At 42.2% G+C, this 19,587-nt stretch overlaps 2 protein-coding genes across 2 annotated transcripts; one reads left to right on the top strand and one right to left on the bottom strand.

Moving 5' to 3' along the window:
- Positions 1-2,293: 2,293 nt before the first annotated feature.
- On the bottom strand, positions 2,294-7,315 carry LOC114546116 (low affinity immunoglobulin gamma Fc region receptor II-like). Its single transcript, XM_028564781.1, has 5 exons — positions 7,040-7,315; positions 6,667-6,960; positions 6,517-6,606; positions 6,322-6,410; positions 2,294-2,515 (listed from the first exon to the last, which is right to left on the bottom strand). The coding sequence occupies exons 1-5, from the start codon at positions 7,269-7,271 to the stop codon at positions 2,306-2,308; spliced, it is 915 nt and encodes a 304-aa protein (XP_028420582.1). The 5' UTR covers positions 7,272-7,315; the 3' UTR covers positions 2,294-2,305.
- Positions 7,316-15,890: 8,575 nt separating this feature from the next.
- On the top strand, positions 15,891-17,352 carry LOC114545243 (Fc receptor-like B). Its single transcript, XM_028563530.1, has 4 exons — positions 15,891-15,936; positions 16,249-16,284; positions 16,663-16,926; positions 17,006-17,352. Exons 1-4 carry the CDS (start codon positions 15,906-15,908, stop codon positions 17,299-17,301), a joined length of 627 nt encoding a protein of 208 aa, XP_028419331.1. The 5' UTR covers positions 15,891-15,905; the 3' UTR covers positions 17,302-17,352.
- The last annotated feature ends 2,235 nt before the right edge of the window (positions 17,353-19,587 follow it).

The following is a 19,587-nucleotide window of genomic DNA, read 5'->3' as shown; positions in this document are numbered from 1 at the left end:
TGATGTATCAAGTACTGGTAGGAAACCGATGAAATGCTCTCCAACAGCAGCCCTGGCACCGATTTGGCACTTGACAAATCACAGTGTCACAGAGAGATGCTCTACGTGTGCAGCATCCGGGGTGCAGTCTATTATCACAGAATAGTAATGGGATGGTTTTACTCCTTGTAATTATTGCTTCCCCTGTCTTGTCTCCAATAAGAGTGATCAGCTCATTTTGTATCGTTTTCCCCAGATAATGGTCAGCAATCTCTATTGTCTCAGCTCGTCTGACATGTCGCTCATCACTGGGTCAAACTCTGCAAGCAGCTCCACCACACCTAGAAAGTTTCCATTGTTGGTTTCATGTAGGTTGGAATTGTGGCCTCAGAAAGCAAGGTTTCATTCTGCCAGGTGACAGACTATGGCAATTAACCTTTTTATCTTTTTTTCAACATTTGCATTTCTTGATAGGTATTGTCAATGGTACTGTGCGTTTTTACGCACCTCTCCAGCTCGCGCCAGCTGTCCATATTGACACGGTGTGTATTAGATTTATCATGATCCTGGAGGGTGAGAGCGATTCGTTCCCACATTCTGAAACCTCTGTGAGGGAGACTACTCGTCCGCTTGCCAAATAAGGTACAGCAGAAACAGAAGACTGAATCGGATGACTTTGAGTACACGAACCATGACCAGCGTATCTTTTCTCCATTTTTCATCTTCATGAAATATCTGTCCTTGGTAAAACGGCGGTGTGATTGGCTTTGTGGGGAGTTAAACTCCTCTATCTGAACGGGAACACTCCTAACAATATCAGTTTGTTGGTCATCGGCAGTATGCTCTGGCCAGCACCCCGGGTCTGTCTCTGTAAACGGGGCTTTCTCCCTGGCATCTCCCTCACCTGTCTCAGCGGTAGCAACTTCATCGTCATGTTCTTGTTCTACTAACAATGTTTGGTCACCATTACTGCCAGCAGTTTGAGTTGAAGACAGATAATCTGTATTTAGGCCAGCATCCTGTGATGGGGTTCAGCTGCTGCTGTTGCTGGTAGGGTTACAGATGCTGGACCAAAGAAAGAGGTCACTTTTGGTAGACTGAATGAAGCTTTTCTTTTGTTGTACGATATCTTTCGTTTTTCAGCACCACTGGCATATGTACGTTTCATTTCCTCTTCAAATTCTTTTCCTCAAAATAACATTTTAACCTAACGGCAAAAAGGCAAAGGTATAAACACATAAACTACCGGTTTTATACTTCACATCGCTTAAGCCTTTCACGGGGGCGGTAATATCGCCATGATAACCGCGAGTTTGACCAATCAGAGACATCAGTGTTTTGCTTAGAATTGTGGGTAGTGTAGTATTTCTCCAGAAGATCGCAAATAACAAGGTTGGTTTCATACCTTGTGGCTTTTATAGGAGCAGAAACTTTTATTTCACAACCTCGTAGCTCGTGGTCAATCTACCTTGGCTTTTCAGATTTCTGTAATTCAGTGATGAATTAATTAAAAAGTTATGATGAAAAACATAATTCAAAGACGGAGCCAACAGAGTGAACTGTGAGCTGAACTGAGCATGTGTAAAGAAAGAGAAGGAGCTGTGCTGCCACCTGCTGGCTGTCTGACTCAACTGATATGATGCTCTCATCCAGACACATTTTTACAATGAGCATCTCATTCCCACTCTCAGCAGTGATAGGGAGCTGATGTTAGAGACTCTGACTGAACTGAGAACTGAAATACAAACCCTGTAAAAGACAGAAAGTAATGCTGATCAATTTCATGAAAAACTACAAAAAAAAAAGCTTTATTGTTATAATATAAAATATTCAGGATTACAGAGATGGCTGAGGCTGGCAGTAAAGGAGCAATTCAAACTCAAAAAAGCAATGATTTCATATTGAAGATGTTTAAATCATAAATATATCAAGACGGCCCGGAGATTACTACTAAAAATTTCAGTTCAGAAGTGATGCTCTCTGGTGACAGCGGTGACATTCTCATAGTCATCATCCAATCCCTCCTCAGCCTGGGTGGGCGAGGTCATCACCATGGCAACAGGTAGGCCGTTTCCTACATTCAGAGAAGGTTAGAAAGAAAATGTAGATAATTTATCAGCTGAAGAGTTCTGTTAGAGACAACTGTCAACCATCAGCACCAGGTGAGTTGAGAGAGTTACCTGTGATCCTGCCTCGATATAAAGACACCATGATGAAAGTGGAGATGCAGTACGGACAGAACACCACCAGGTGGCAGACCAGTCTGATCGCAAGGGGAGGGGTCTGAGGCCATGATCTTTGGTTTCCCTGTAGAGAGAATCAGCTGTCAGGTGAATATCTGGATGAATGAACTCCTGAAATCAAAGGTAACCTCCTCACCTGTGACAGAGACCCAGCTGGGTGGAGACTCTCCATCACTGCTGATGTTGCACCTGTAGAAGCCTTCATCAGACCTGGAAACATTGTGGATGGTCATGTGACCTGCAGGCTCAGTCCTGATGAAGGAGCCATCTTTATAGAAACCAGCTGGGAGGTTGGAGGACCACTTTGTTTTACAGGTCAGAGTGAGGTCTTCTCCCTCCATCACAGGGAGGACAGGACTCTGCAGGATCACTGGTCCATCTCAACACAGAGACAAACTACAGCATGTCATCCATTCACACACAGCTTCATCAATACTGACTCCACAGTCTGATCTTACCAGTGAAGGTGATGGTGATGCTGTTACTGGTTGCTCCCTCTCTGGACTCACACCAGTAAACTCCACTGTGCCATGGGACCATGTAGCTGATGTTACAGGAAGAACCAGCAGGTCTTCCCCAGCCAGGTTTACCTCTAACCTGTACATCTCCACACTGAGACCTGGTTTCTCTGGTTGTGTTCCTCCTCAGAGTCCATCCAGCAGAGCTGTCGTCCTCCTCACAGCTCAGAGAGACAGACTGTCCTCTAAACATCTGAGAGCTGCTGGGACTCACAGTCAGAGAGACTGGAGGGAGGAGGGTTTAGAAAACACAAATGGCTCTTTTCCATTACATGGTACCTGCTCGACTCGACTCTACTCGCCTTTTTTGATTTTCCATTACGAAAAAAAGTACCTGGTACCTGCTAACAGGTACTGATCACTGCATTGATGAGGGTGTCCTGATCAACCCAGCGTTTTTAAATAGTTTAGCCAGCGGTGGTTTTTTGCTGCCTCCAGCTTTCTCTGTAGCATATGCTATATACCTGATGTTTATACTTGTGCGCTGGTGTGTGCATGTGTGTGTGGGGAGTGGGTGATAGAGCGAGGGATCAGTGAGAGAGTGACAGCGATTAGCTCCGCAGCGAGTAGTGACTCTAGAGTCATATAGTGAGAGAAACAAAGTGTCTCCCCTGTTCTTTCTGACCACGGTGGGAAATCTGCAGCAGGAGAAGTTAACCCTCTCCTTGATTTCATGTTGTTTACGGAGAAGGAGAACCAGGAAATGAGTTGGGACGGGGGGAAATGCAACGCTACCGAGCCACGCCCACAGCAGTCGCTATGACGACCAACCACGCTGAGGCGGTACTAAAATCTGCAATGGAAAAGGCACGTACAGCGCGTCGAGTAAAGTCGAGGCGAGTCGAGCAGGTACCATGTAATGGAAAAACACCATAAATGACTCAGAAGAAAGTCTGAAACCCAAACTTGTTTCCAAATATTTCTGTCCTAAATTATGTGATGAATGTAACCTCTCATGTATAATGAGAAGACAAAAAAAAATCAGCATGTTACTGTGCTCAGTTGATGATCTGTCTGACAGGTAAATAAATCCTCATAAAACATTGAAAACATTTTATTGAGCTAATGAAGTCAGACAAAATCAACCCGACCCTGTTTGAATATGTGTAACCCTGTGTACTTTAATATAAAGAGTTCTCAGAGTTTATACTGACCTTGGTTTGTTGTGCTGCTCAGCAGTGAGGTCAGAACTGAAGAGAAATGGACCTCAGGTTAGTTTGAGCTTTTACTGCAGACAGACAGAACAACTGTGAGCTCAGAGAAGATGGAGTCCACACTAAATACTTTCAGCGTCTTCCAGCTTTAACACCAGTTTATTCTGCTTCTCTAACACGCTGCAGCTCCGTCCAATCAGCTCTGACGTTAACCCTTTAACTACAGTTTCTCTGCAGCTGTGGTCACTTCCTGCTCTTAAAAGGTTGTGTCAGCGTTAAGTGACAACCTTTTCTGAACGTTTTAAACAATGAAGCTACCAATATGATGACAGAACAGAGTGTACTTACAGATCAGCCATTGCAGAGATGTTTGTGCCATCGTACCTGTTGGTGATGTGACATCAATCACTTTGAATGTTTGACTCAGAGCAGCTAAAACCACCATTTCCTCTGTGTGGGGGGTGCAACAGTGGTTTCCCCTCCTGCAGTTGATAGGACAGTTGGTCTCTTGTGTTAGTTTATAATCACAGAGATGGACATTGTTGTTGATTGTCATGAAATATTGTTAATGAAGATTATTTCCGTACATTCATATGAGAAATATGAATAATTTACACGCTGATGTCTGTGAAGGTTCTCAGTCATGCAGCTCATAGTTATCAAGGAAGGGTTAAACTCAGGGCAACTGGACCTTTTAAATGTGCTCCGAATATGTTCAGTTCAGACGAGTGTATGGAAACCTAGTTGTTTAAAGGGCTCATATTATGCTCTTTTTCAGGTTCATAATTGTATTGTATCGGAAAAGGTTTACATGGTTTAATTTTCAAAAAACACACCATATTCTTGTTGTACTGCACATTGCTGCAGCTCCTCTTTTCACCCTGTGTATTGAGCTCTCTGTTTTAGCTACAGAGTGAGACATCTCACTTCTGTTCCATCTTTGTTGGGAGTCGCACATGCTCAGTAGCTAGGTAAGGACTACTAACCAGTCAGAAGCAGAGTATGAGGGGGCGTGTCCTGACAGTAGCTAGGTAAGGACTACTAGCCAGTCAGAAGTAGAGTATGAGGGCCCTGACAGTACCTAGGTAAGGACTACTAACCAGTCAGAAGCAGAGTATGAGGGCGTGCCCTGACAGCAGCTAGGTAAGGACTACTAGCCAGTCAGAAGCAGAGTATGCTAGCAGCTAGGCGAGCATTATAACGTTGGTCTCTGAAGTAAAGGCTGGACTACAATAGAGCTGTTTGGAGCAGTTGGTGAACAGTGTTTTGCCAGTTTCCTGCCCACTCATCTGTGGCTTGTCACACAAGACAAGCCACAGAAGAGTGTGTGTGTGTGTGTGTGTGTGTGTGTGTGTGTGTGTCTGTGTGTGTTTATCTGTGCGTGCGTCTGAAGCTGCTGTGGACTTTATATTGTTTGTATATCTCTGTGTTGTTGCCATGTGGCTTAAAAATATAATTAATAATGTTTGTTGTATGGGTGGCGGTGTCCACGTGTTGTCGTTGTCGTTGTAGTAGAACTGTGTGAGTTTGGTCTCTGTTGAGTTTTCTGCTGCAGAGAGTTTCTGAAATGAATCAACTGTTGGTTTGGACACTCTGTGGTGAGATGTCATGTGTGTGTTGACATGTTAATGATCTTTATTTTATCACCGGAACACACAGTAAACATTAACATTTTGTACTTTTTTACTGACCTAAGTTTTATTTTTTTACCCAATTTTACTTGAATATAATATTCAAATACTCGATATACGTGCAATTTAGAATCCCAAATTCCCGACACAATGTCGTTAATTAATTATGAACCTGCTAACCCACCTGTGCTACCCTAACCCTAATACTCTAACCCTAATACCCTAACCTGTCTGAAATAAGACCCTCATCATTTGGGACACTAAACTGTACGTATACCCAAATACTTTTCAGATTTCTGTAATTCAGTTTTGAATTAATTAAAAAGTTAAGATGAAAAACAGATAATTTAAAGACGAGCCAACAGAGTGAACTGTGAGCTGAACTGAGCATGAGTAAAGAAAGAGAAGGAGCTGTGCTGCCACCTGCTGGCTGTCTGACTCAACTGATATGATGCTCTCATCCAGACACAGTTTTACAATGAGCATCTCATTCCCACTCTCAGCAGTGATAGGGAGCTGATGTTAGAGACTCTGACTGAACTGAGAACTGAAATACAAACCCTGTAAATTACAGAAAGTAACACAGATCAATTTCATGAAAAACTATGGGATAAAAATAGTTTATTGTTATAATATAAAATATTCCGGATTACAGAGATAGCTGTGGCTGGCAGTAAAGGAACAATTCAAACTTAAATCAATGATTTCATATTGAATATGTTTAAATCATAAATATATCAAGACGGAGATTTCAGCTTCTTCTCAGATCAGTTCAGAAGTGATGCTCTCTGGTGACAGCGGTGATGACATCATCATATTCATCATCCAATCCCTCCTCAGCCTGGGTGGGCGAGGTCATCACCATGGAGACAGGTTTGCCGTTTCCTACATTCAGAGCAGGTTAGAAATAAAATATAGATAATTGATCAGCTGAAAAATTCTGTTAGAGACAACTGTCAACCATCAGCACCAGGTGAGTTGAGAGAGTTACCTGTGATCCTGCCTCGATATAAAGACACCATGATGAAAGTGGAGATGCAGTACGGAGAGAACACCACCAGGTGGCAGACCAGTCTGATCACTGAGGTTGTGTAAGGGGGGCTTGTGGTCTTTGGTTTCTCTGTAGAGAGAATCAGCTGTCAGGTGAATATCTGGATGAATGAACTCCTGAAATCAAAGGTAACCTCCTCACCTGTGACAGAGACCCAGCTGGGTGGAGACTCTCCAACACTGCTGATGAGACACTTGTAGAGGCCTTCATCAGACCTGGAAACATGGTGGATGGTCATGTGACCTGCAGGCTCAGTCCTGATGAAGGAGCCATCTTTATAGAAACCAGCTGGGAGGTTGGAGGACCTCTCTGTTCTACAGGTCAGAGTGAGGTCTTCTCCCTCCATCACAGGGAGGACAGGACTCTGCAGGATCACTGGTCCACCTCAACACAGAGACAAACTACAGCATGTCATCCATTCACACACAGCTTCATCAATACTGACTCCACAGTCTGATCTTACCAGTGACAGTGATGGTGATGCTGTTACTGGTTGCTCCCTCTCTGGACTCACACCAGTAAACTCCACTGTCCGATGGGACCATGTAGTAGATGATACAAGAAGAACCAGCAAGGTTTCCCCAGCCATCTGCACACTGAGTCCTGGTTTTTCTGGATGTGTTCCTCCTCAGAGTCCATCCAGCAGAGCTGTCGTCCTCCTCACAGCTCAGAGAGACAGACTGTCCTTCAAACATCTGAGAGCTGCTGGGACTCACAGTCAGAGAGGCTGGAGGGAGGAGGGTTTAGAAAACACTGAATGACTCAGAAGAAAGTCTGAAACCCAAACTTGTTTCCTAATATTTGTGTCCTAAATTATGTGATGAATATAACCTCTCATGTATAGAATAGAATAGCCTTTATTGTCATTGCACTGTGAAGGTACAACGAAATTTAGGGTGCTCTCACAGGGCCACCCTTGCACCACACAAAAAAATAAAAACAAACAAGAAAAACAAGGAACAACATACTGTATGTCCAGACAAGGACAAGAAACAATAGCAATATGCTCTCATTTAAAATAGTATCTACTAACATAATAAAAAATATATATTATTTGCGTATATATTTAAATATAAATATCCATAAAATCCAAAAGATAAAAAATATGTCTGTAATTATTAAAAAAGTGTGGAGTGAGCGCTTATGACAAAGTGAGTGTCCATGAGTATTGGCAGTCCGTATGGCCCAGGGGAAAAAGCTGTTGTTCAGCCTGCTGGTGTGAGATTTGATTGACCTGTAGCGTCTCCCGAGGGCAACAGATCAAATAGGGGGTAAGCAGGGTGTGAGGGGTCTGTGGTGATGGCCTTGGTTTTCCTAAGGCAGCAGGAGATAGCAATGTTTTCCAGGCTGGGCATGGGCAGCCGATGATTTTTTGTGCAGTGTTTTATAACTCTGCGAAAGCTAAAACAGCGTTTATAGGGCTAAAAACACCAAGAATAACAAATCTGTATCCAGCTTCTCTACTGCAGCCGACTGGCAGAAAGAATCGTGCTGTGATCACCAAAGATGCTTCCCATTGAAATACATTAGTTTAAAAAACACGCTGACCAATCACGAAATAAAACTAAATAAACATGTCCGTGTGTACATAAATTAATAGATTAAATAAGGTGAACATTTCACGAACTGCCGAGAGACTGGGCTGGATATTCCTACTTTTGCTAACGTTGTTATTTTACCACTGAATGGGAATAGAAGCTGTACATCTCTATAGACTGACACACGATGGACATTTTTGCTGTGATGGATTTAAGTGGGAAGAGAAAACTTTAGGAAAGGGAAGCTGTGTGGTTTAATATGTCACAACCTTGATGTAAATTAGTTCTAAGCATCTAACTATAGAAAGGGGAACAAATCATCTCTGCCGGGCGTAAACCTTGTATGTTCAAACTCATTGCTTTTCAGGAAATGAACAAAATGCTCATTTGAAAACATTTTATTGAGCTAATGACCAACCCGTCCCTGTTTGAATATGTGTAACCCTGTGTACTTTAATATAAAGAGTTCTCAGAGTTTATACTGACCATGGTTTGTTGTGCTGCTCAGCAGTGAGGTCAGAACTGAAGAGAAATGGACCTCAGGTTAGTTTGAGCTTTTACTGCAGACAGACAGAACAACTGTGAGCTCAGAGAAGATGGAGTCCACACTAAATACTCTCAGCGTCTTCCAGCTTTAACACCAGTTTATTCTGCTTCTCTAACACGCTGCAGCTCCGTCCAATCAGCTCTGACGTTAACCCTTTAACTACAGTTTCTCTGCAGCTGTTGTCACTTCCTGCTCTTAAAGGTTGTGTCAGCGTTAAGTGACAACCTTTTCTGAACGTATTAAACAATGAAGGTAACAATGTGATGACAGAACAGAGTGTACTAAAACCAGAGCAGCTAAAACCACCATTTCCTCTTTTGAGGGGGTGGGGGTGCAGCAGCCATGTGGTTTCCCCTCCTGCAGTTGATAGGACAGTTGGTCTCTTGTGTTAGTTTATAATCACAGAGATGAACATTGTTGATTGTGATGAAATATTATTAATGAAGATTATTTCTATACATTCATTGCAGAAATATGAATAATTTACACGCTGATGTCTGTGAAGGTTCTCAGTCATCCAGGTCATAGTTATCCAGGGAAGGGTTAAACTCAGGGGCAACTGGACTTTTTTAATTATGCTCCGAATATGTTCAGTTCAGAGTGATCTGTAGGGAAACCTAGTTGTTTAAAGTGTTCATATTATGCTCATTTTCAGGTTTATAATTGTATTTAGAGGTTGTATCAGAAAAGGTCTACATGGTTTGATTTTCAAAAAGCTCCATATTTTTGTTGTACTGCACATTGCTGCAGCTCCTCTTTTCACCCTGTGTGTTGAGCTCTCTGTTTTAGCTACAGAGTGAGACATCTCACTTCTGTTCCATCTTTGTTGGGAGTCGCACATGCTCAGTAGCTAGGTAAGGACTACTAGCAAGTCAGAGAGAGAGCAGAGTATGAGGGCTGATTACGTGCTCTTGCAGCTTCACAAACGTCAGCTCAACATAAAAATAATCCAAATTTATTTGATTATAACTATATACAATTATACAGCGTTTTACATTGGAATAAGCCTCGCCCTTTCACAGACGCCAACTTCTCTGCTTAATTGCTTTGCGCTGTATATTTTCAGCTGTCTGGGCTGACTTTAAAAAAAACAGCTCAAACATCCCCTCAACTTTAATTATTTAACAAAAGCAAAGAAGAAAAAGTGTCTGACTGACACTGAACTGAACTTATCATTAATAACGATGGGCTCCGTGTTTTTTCAGCACCATGGACAGCTCACCTGAGCCCTTTTTAGAAATCCACGCTTCTGTGTTTGGGTGCTGAGAATGCCCTGATAAGTTCATCTTTGTCCAGAGATTTTGTCACCTCGTGCTGAATAGAAACCTGAGCGAGAGCTGACAGCTGCTCCTGGAGCATTGTTGACCTCAGGTGTGTTTTTATTAGCTTCAAGCGAGAGAAACTCCTCTCTCCGCTCGCTACAGTCACAGCCACTGTCATCATGAGTCGGAGAGCAATGCTGAGGTGTGGATACAGTTTAACTAATCTGTTTCTGTAGATGTAGCTCAGAATCTGCAGGCCAGTGGTTTCTTCTGCTGGCACGGCAGTGACAGCAGCCGAGATCTCGTATACAAGTTCCTCAGCATCCACATCGCTGAGGGTTTTTTCTACATTTGTGCAGCTTCCTTTGAGGGTGTAACTTTCCACGGCCCTTTTCATTTCCTCTCTTCTATCAATGAAACCAAACAGACCATGAAATGTCTCCATCGACTTGAGTGCTCACTAGTGCCTGTAATGGCAGAGTTCACTAGTGGGAGGAAAACATCTCTCCTGAACTTTTCCTCAGTTGTCACTGTCAAGGAAGGATCCGGATTTAGGGGCTCGTACGGAAACTGGCGTTTGGGTTTTCGGCCTTGTGTAGTGGGGAAGACCATTGGCATCTCCATCTCTTCTGTGATGTCTCTAGCATCTGTCTGGGCAGATGAAAGGCCATTCTCTCTGTATTCCTTAAGGAATTTAAGAACATATCCCCCCTCGTACTGTAGCACATCAATCCCAGCTTGTGGGCTCTGGAGCAGCTTGCTGACACGATTAACCTCATGGAGAATATTGTACCAGATGATGACAGTAAGCAGGAATTTCCAGCTCATTATGTCCTGTTCAAGGTCTCTGGCAGCAGACGCAGTGTCACTGTCACCTGATAATAACAATAATGTATTTATAATGATGCTTTACAATGCCATATCGCCGCTATCCATTGTACTGAAACAATATAATCCTGGCACCGGGTCTGGTTTAAGTTTTTCCATCCATCCATCCATCTTCGTCCGCTTATCCGGTATCGGGTCGCGGTGGGAGCAGCTCTGTGGTTTAAGTTTTTAAATAGGTTAAAAACACCCTAATAAGTAGCCTAACACACTAAAATCATAGATTGTCTATCACAAAGCTAAATAACACACTCGACTTGTACATACCTTTTTTTGTTGCATGATCGACCAGTGAGAGAAGAGCTTCGCTGACAGCAGGAAGCTGACAGCGCAGCACTTTAACACTTTCCACGCAGCATTCCCATCACGTGTTGGATATGGCCTTTAGAGTCATCTGTGGTACGTTTGTCTTGAAAATCTCCCATCTCTGTGTGGAGGAGCTGAAAATGGTGTACAGACGTTGCAGCAGCCCAAAGAAGCTCACAGACTCCACTGTTGACTTCGCAGCATCTACAGTGACGAGGTTTAGACTGTGGCTGGCGCATGGCATGAACAGTGCTTTTTTGTTGATATCAAACACCCTTTTCTACACACCGCTACATGTTGCTACCGTTATCATACGCCTGGCCCCTGCATTTTTCAACATCCAGGCCTAACTTCTCCAAATGCTTCAAGAAGACATCTGTTAGCCCTGCACCTGATGTGTCAAGCACTGGTAGGAAACCGATGAAATGCTCTCCAACAGCAGCCCCGGCACCGATTTGGCACTTGACAAAGCACAGTGTCACAGAGAGATGCTCTACGTGTGCAGCATCCGGGGTGCAGTCTATTATCACAGAATAGTAATGGGATTGTTTTACTCCTTGTAATTATTGCTTCCCTCAGCCTAGAAGCCACCAATTTCTATTTTTTCACATTTCTCCTACATAAGTGACCCAATTTAAAGACGTTTTTTTCCAACAGTGAAATATCCCTTTAATTATATTTTTAAGCCACATGGCAACAACACAGAGATATATAAACAATATAAAGTCCACAGCAGCTTCAGACGCACGCACACAAGCACACACACACACACACACACACACACACACACACACACACACACACACACACACTCACTCTCATCTGTGGCTTGTCTTGTGTGACAAGCCCCAGATGAGTGGGCAGGAAACTGGCAAAACACTGAATAGGTAACAAGACTGAAACCCAAAATCAGACTAATGAGGCTAGACACAAGAGAAGAGTACGAGGAGAGACGTGCTGGACACGGCTACAGGGACAACACAGAAAACTCAAACAACGTTAAACTGAAATCCCCAAAACACAAAATCATTTAAGAGAATTACAGTGCTCATGTTATGCTTTTTGGCCTTTATTGTGTTATATATCTTTTTTGTGAAAATTGTACTTTGACAAAATGAAAAAGCCCAAAGTCCCCCCCAAAGGGACTTACCATCTCCACCAGAAAACACTGTTCACCAACTGCTCCAAACAGCTCTATTGTAGTCCAGCCTTTACTTCAGAGACCTACGTGGTCACTTTGTAACACACGTTATAATGCTCACCTAGCTGCTAGCGTAGCACACCATCATACTCTGCTTCTGACTGGCTAGTAGTCCTTACCTAGGTACTGTCAGGGCCCTCATACTCTGCTTCTGACTGGCTGGCTAGCTACTGTCAGGGCACACCCTCATACTCTGCCTGACTGGGTATTCCTTACCTAGGTACTGTCAGGGCCCTCATACTCTGCTTCTGACTGGCTAGTAGTCCTTACCTAGGTACTGTCAGGGCCCTGACTGGCTAGTAGTCCTTACCTAGGTACTGTCAGGGCCCTCATACTCTGCTTCTGACTGGCTAGTAGTCCTTACGTAGATACTGAGCATGTGCGACTCCCAACAAAGATGGGACAGAAGTGAGATGCCTCACTCCGTAGCTAAAACAGAGAGCTCAACACACAGGGTGAAAAGAGGAGCTGCAGCAATGTGCAGTACAACAAAAATATGGTGTGTTTTGAAACCTCTAAATACAATTATCAACCTGAAAAAGAGCATAATATGGGCACTTTAAACAACTAGGTTTCCTTACACACTGTAAAATATTACAGACCCATTTAGTTATGTCCACTTATTTCTTATTTTTAACTGAACAAGCTTATACAAGTTGTGGATTTTGAACTCAACTTTATGAGTTTTTGAAAGTTAAACTTGCATTTATTCATTGGGTTGACTATTTAAAAAAATGTGTTGATTGAACTTGGGTATGTAAGTTAAGTTATCAGTTGAAAAAAAAGCGTGTGTGTGTGTGTGTTTGTTGCAACAAAAAAAGAGCTGCCTTTCGAGTTTAAAATAACTTCCACGGCAAAGTTAAAGCATGGACACAATAAATTAATTATACACCGCAGATAAGTGATGTAGCCTGTTCAAATTTCTACTAAAATATAACACGTGTTGTGGCAAACAAGAAAGCAGTGGAGCCCGGCGGAGGGAGTACCTGTCAACGGCTTGTGAATTTCACTCTTCTCAAATTGAAATGGAAAGTTTTTTTCAAAAGTCAAACGTTTAGCTCCGCCCACATCTAGCCCAACCCCGATCTGTACTGCAGTCAGGACTGCAATTGGTTCATTGACTGGCCAATTCCCATGATGCAAGGCGGTAAATAGAGTTGTGTTAAAATTTGCTGAAAAGTTTGCAGTTTGTTCGAAATACAAATGTAACTTTATGAATTCTGTTTATTAAACGTGTCCTCTTAGAATGTAGTGTTTTTTTGCCTGGTAATTGTCATTGTTGTGCTGGTTTACATTTGTAACCATGAGTTAAGTGACTGTTACGTTTGATAAGAAGAGGTGGAGTATTATGGTGTTAGACGTCAAGTAGTAGTGATGGCAAACTGAAGTTTTCTGAAGCAGTGAAGCTTTCAAGCCAATTGTATTGAAAAAGGTTCACTACTCAAAGCTTCAGGACTCTATGAGGACATCTGGTGTTGAAGTTAGAGATAGCATTGTGTCACAAACTGTTCCACAGTTATTAGCCATGAATGTCTTTAGAGTAAGCCCGACCCAACCCGACCCGTGCGCGTTGTGTCCAAGCCCGGCCCGACACATTAATCATGAGCCCGATTTTAACCCGACACTTTTTTAATACGTCTGACGTTCTCATACAATTCAGAGTTGTTTGAACTGCAGAAATCTGTTTAAAATTATCTTAATGAATAATGCAACAAGGACGCAGCATGTAAACTGCGCTGTTTGTTTATTCAGAATGGAACGGATCGCAAATGGATCTGAATGAAGAAACGTAAAAAAAACAAACAACGTATTTCTCTGTGAGGGCTTGCCTGCTTCATGTGTCTGTTCATCATCCACGTCCCCGTTTTTTTTGCTGTTATAGGCGACAGCGTGCCGAACTTAATGCATTCAACAAAGCCGACACATGTTGTCACTGCCCAAGACTTGTTTAAAATGGTTCCATACCTCCGACTTTCCTCCAAACTTGCTCAAAGGTAATTCTCCTATTTCTGATTATAACATAGCTTTCTCCCCACCCAATTAGGCTATAGGCCTAGTAAAAAACACAAAAGCTTGATCAAGGGCCCGGCCTGGCCCGGCTCGGCCCAGGATAGTGGCGGAAAATAACGGCGGGCTCGGGCTTGGGCAGAGAATCTAAACTCTAGCCTACTTTAGAGTTCAAGATGAATACATTTTGAGTATGAATTCATTGATAAATAAATAATGACATAAATAACTAAGCCTATATGTGGGACCTTGCATAAATAATAATGTAATTGCCTTCTCCGCCAAAAAAAAGAACTATAAAGTTAGGATTTTGGTTGTGAACTGTCTTGTGTTTGTAAACAAATACATCAATTTGGGAGGGAAATGAATGAAGAACACATTGCACATTGCACACTCATTTCTGTGATTAAGCCTATGTAGCCTAGAGAAACATCTCCTCAGCCAAATAGGTGAGATAGGCAGTGCAGAAGGCACTCTAAACTCTATTTTATAAACTCTCTACTCACTATAAACTAGGCTACTCGCTATGAACTTTCTATTGGCTATACACTTTCTTACTGGCTATAATAATCTCTCTATTAACTAACTCTCCTGACTCTGTTGACTCTCTACTGCAACAACCCCAGCCCCATGTTGCGCTGCTCGCGCAGCTTTTGAATTGAACTTCGAAGCAGTGACGTGGGTGTGTGTGAAACGAAGCTTCGGACCTCACTGGTCACGTGATTTTTTTTCCCAAAACGAATCGAGCTCCGATACAAAGCTTCATTCCTAATTGGTTCATGTTTCCGATACATGCCTCGAAGCAGAGGGTTCACGGGTAACATCACTATCGAGCAGTAATAGGCTCTCTTCAGCCATTAATCTGTGGTGTGTCACTTCATTACTGGCAATTTTGTGCAAGGTGACGCAAGATCAGCAGAGGGGCCCCTATTTCGCATGGGACCCTGGGGTGGCCCCACCCAAGGAAGGTTTCTTGCATTATTAAAGAAAATAAATTATTTGTTTTAACTTAAAGTATGAAGTTAAACCAAGTAATACAAAGTTAAATCAACTTAAAGAGCAACTTTAACAAAACTAGAACACTGTAGTTACATCAACATCATTAACTTTAATTTCTAAGTTGAAACAAAGGCAGTCTTCAAGTTGAGTGAACTTCGATTTTCAAGGTAGCAGGGGAACTTGCATTTCCAAGTTAAACTAACATGAAATTTATTACAGTGCAGATTCGTCCAAACTGATCATATTCTGAGCAAATTTAAAAAGTCCAGTTGCCCCTGAGTTTAACCCTTCCCTGGATAACTATGACCTGGATGACTGAGAACCTTCACAGACATCAGTGTGTAAATTATTCATATTTCTGGAATGAATGTATGAAAAGTATCTTCATTAACAATATTTCATCTCAATCAACCTCTGTGATTATAAACTAACACAAAAGACCAACTGTCCTGTCAACTGCAGGAGGGGAAACCACGCGGCTGTTTTACCCCCCCACCCCTCCCCCATCCACAGAGGAAATGGTGGTTTTAGCTGCTCTGTGTCAAACAGTAAAAGTGCTTGATGTCACATCACCAACAGGTACGATGGGACAAACATCTCTGCAATGGCTGATCTGTAAGTACACTCTGTTCTGTCATCACATTGTTAGCTTCATTGTTTAAAACGTTCAGAAAAGGTTGTCACTTAACACTGACACAACCTTTTAAGAGCAGGAAGCGACAACAGCTGCAGAGAAACTGTAGTTAAAGGGTTAACGTCAGAGCTGATTGGACGGAGCTGCAGCGTGTTAGAAAAGCAGAATAAACTGGTGTTAAAGCTGGAAGACGCTGAGAGTATTTAGTGTGGACTCCATCTTCTCTGAGCTCACAGTTGTTCTGTCTGTCTGCAGTAAAAGCTCAAACTAACCTGAGGTCCATTTCTCTTCAGTTCTGACCTCACTGCTGAGCAGCACAACAAACCAAGGTCAGTATAAACTCTGAGAACTCTTTATATTAAAGTACACAGGGTTACAGATATTCAAACAGGGACGGGTTGACTTTGTCTGACTTCATTAGCTCAATAAAGTGTTTTCAATGTTATATGAGGATTTATTTACCTGTCAGACAGATCATCAACTGAGCACAGTAACATGCTGGTTTAAAAAAAAGCCTAATTTCTGTTTACATGATGCATCACATTCGTTGAAGTAAATGACCAGTTTTTGTCTGTGTTTTAGTACTCTCATTATACATGAGAGGTTACATTCATCACATAATTTAGGAAACAAATATTAGGAAACAAGTTTGGGTTTCAGACTTTCTTCTGAGTCATTTAGTCTTTTCTAAACCCTCCTCCCTCCAGTCTCTCTGACTGTGAGTCCCAGCAGCTCTCAGATGTTTGAAGGACAGTCTGTCTCTCTGAGCTGTGAGGAGGACGACAGCTCTGCTGGATGGACTCTGAGGAGGAACACAAGTCATGAAACCAGGACTCAGTGTGGAGATGGCTGGGGAAGACCTGCTGGTTCTTCCTGTAACATCAGCCCCATGGTCACATGGTACAGTGGAGTTTACTGGTGTGAGTCCAGAGAGGGAGCAACCAGTAACAGCATCACCATCACTGTCACTGGTAAGATCAGACTGTGGAGTCAGTATTGATGAAGCTGTGTGTGAATGGATGACATGCTGTAGTTTGTCTCTGTGTTGAGGTGGACCAGTGATCCTGCAGAGTCCTGTCCTCCCTGTGATGGAGGGAGAAGACCTCACTCTGACCTGTAGAACAAAGATGTCCTCCAACCTCCCAGCTGGTTTCTATAAAGATGACTCCTTCATCAGGACTGAGCCTGCAGGTCACATGACCATCCACCATGTTTCCAGGTCTGATGAAGGCCTCTACAAGTGTCTCATCAGCAGTGTTGGAGAGTCTTCACCCAGCTGGGTCTCTGTCACAGGTGAGGAGGTTACCTTTGATTTCAGGAGTTCATTCATCCAGATATTCACCTGACAGCTGATTCTCTCTACAGAGAAACAAAAGACCACAAGACCTCCTATGACCTCAAGCCCTCCTACGACCTCAAGACCTCCTACGACAAGCACTGTGCCGCCCCCTTACACAACCTCAGTGATCAGACTGGTCGTCCACCTGGTGGTGTTCTGTCCATTCTGCATCTCCACTTTCATCATGGTGTCTTTATATCGAGGCAGGACCACAGGTAACTCTCTCAACTCACCTGGTGCTGATGGTTGACAGTTGTCTCTAACAGAACTCTTCAGCTGTTCAATTATCTACATTTTATTTCTAACCTGCTCTGACTGTAGGAAACAGCCTACCTGTCGTCATGGTGACGACCTCGCCCACCCAGGCTGAGGAGGGATTGGATGATGAATATGATGATGTCATCACCGCTGTTACCAGAGAGCATCACTTCTGATCTGATCTGAGAAGAAGCTGAAATCTCCATAGATCCCCCGGCCGTCTTGATATAATTATGATTTAAACATCTTCAATATGAAATCATTGATTTAAGTTTGAATTGCTCCTTTACTGCCAGCCACAGCTATCTCTGTAATCCTGAATATTTTATATTATAACAATAAAGCTTTTCTCGTAGTTTGTCATGAAATTGATCAGCGTTACTTTCTGTCTTTTACAGGGTTTGTATTTCAGTTCTCAGTTCAGTCAGTAGCTGTGTTTCCATCCACTTGTCAAGTTCGGTAAAAAAACTCATGCAGATAAAGCTGGTGAAAGTGTGTTTCCATCCAACGGCTTTAAAGCGAATCAAACCTGTGCGCAATGACGTCCCATGCTGTTTTGCGATTAAATTGGTATATCGAATAGATTTGAGACATTTTAAGGTGTTTCCATTCATTTTTGCACTGAATCGCACAAGATTCAAGCAAACTTTTGCGAACAAAGTTTTGCTAGACAGAAGTAGTTGTTCTTGTTAATATTAGAAGCCGAGCTATAAGCTCCGATGGGCCTTTGGCCGAGGATCTGATCCAGCTCATCAAAAAGGTGGAACTTGCCATATATTTTCCCTCCGGCACCGCTGCGAGACAACTCTCTTTTTTGAGCCGTGTATCGCTGTTTGAGCGCCTTTCATTTACTCCGCAGGACGTCCCACGGCTTGTCGTAAGGGACACTCTAAAACGCCTAACGTGAAAAAGCTTAACGTGGTTTAATATCTAAACGACGATCAATCATCACCAGATGCATCATGGTCATATCTTGTCATAAACACTTAAGCCTGTCAAAAAAACTAAATCGAAATCCAATGATTATAGAAGTTATCTCACGTTAATGTGTCATTGGGTTAGATTTGACCGTTTTAAGTGGTTATGATGAGCAATATAGAAGAGGATTTTTTTGGTGATGATTGATTGTTGTTTAGGTACATTAAACCATGTTAAGCTTTTTCACTTTAGGACTTATGGCGCTTTTCCATTACATGGTACCTACTCGCCTCGCCTCAACTCTACTCGCCTTTTTTGGTTTTCCATTACAAAAAAAAGTCCCTGGTACCTGCTTACAGGTACTTTTTTTAGTACCTCCTCAGTCGAGGTTACATTACATTTCTTTACAATTCCTTGTCCATCTGGTTTTATTTTCTAAAAAAGCTTGTAAAACATCAACCCTGTTGTCTATAGTCAATCAATGTACATCATTCTTTTCAGGAAAAACTGGGCTATTAGAATATGTGTGCTGTAGTGAGGTCACTTGAATGTAAAAAAAGGTTGTATGACAAATAAATATATAAAACGGAAAATGAATCTCACAGATATTTATTGATATAACACACAGAACAATAAAAGCTAAGCCAATCTCCTGTCTAAATCTGTTCCCATATGTCTTGGGTGTCAAACTGTGAAGAAATAAACATTATAACTTATACAGTTGACAAAATATATACATTTTTTTCAAAAAAGTCCAGACGCTTTTGCCAATAATCAAAATAATAATATCATATTTATTGATATCACACACACAGCAATGTTACACAAGCATTTGTGTTGTCTAAAACAGTTCTCCTATATATTTGGAGTCATCCAGTGCAAAAATAAACATAATGAACATTATAACTCTGTCTATTATAAATGACAAACTATTTACATTTATATAAATATTATAAAATTGGAGTGTTCTAAACTTTTGACCGGTAGTGTATTTCAATGGGAAGCATCTTTGGTGATCACAGCACGACTCTTTCTGCCAGTTGTGCTGCAGCAGAGAAGCTGGATACAGCTTTGCTATTATTGGTATTTTTAGCCCTATATCCGCTGTTTTAGCTTA

Source organism: Perca flavescens, chromosome 19, assembly GCF_004354835.1.
Source record: "Perca flavescens isolate YP-PL-M2 chromosome 19, PFLA_1.0, whole genome shotgun sequence".
In the NCBI taxonomy this organism is placed as follows: Eukaryota; Metazoa; Chordata; class Actinopteri; order Perciformes; family Percidae; genus Perca; species Perca flavescens.
Note: the sequence above shows the minus strand (reverse complement) of the source record. Positions and strands in the feature narration are given on the sequence as shown.

What these genes read in the sequence shown, in the direction of transcription:
- LOC114545243 (XM_028563530.1), top strand. Translation starts at nt 15,906, where the DNA reads ATGGGACAAACATCTCTGCAATGGCTGATCT. An exon ending in ATCTCTGCAATGGCTGATCT is followed by an intron (nt 15,937 to 16,248) that starts GTAAGTACACTC and finishes ATTTCTCTTCAG; the next exon opens with TTCTGACCTCACTGCTGAGC. An exon ending in GAGCAGCACAACAAACCAAG is followed by an intron (nt 16,285 to 16,662) that starts GTCAGTATAAAC and finishes TCCTCCCTCCAG; the next exon opens with TCTCTCTGACTGTGAGTCCC.
- LOC114546116 (XM_028564781.1), bottom strand. Translation starts at nt 7,271, where the DNA reads ATGTTTGAAGGACAGTCTGTCTCTCTGAGCTGTGAGGAGGACGACAGC. An exon ending in CATCACCATCACTGTCACTG is followed by an intron (nt 6,961 to 7,039) that starts GTAAGATCAGAC and finishes CTCTGTGTTGAG; the next exon opens with GTGGACCAGTGATCCTGCAG. An exon ending in ATTCATCCAGATATTCACCT is followed by an intron (nt 6,607 to 6,666) that starts GACAGCTGATTC and finishes ACACAACCTCAG; the next exon opens with TGATCAGACTGGTCTGCCAC.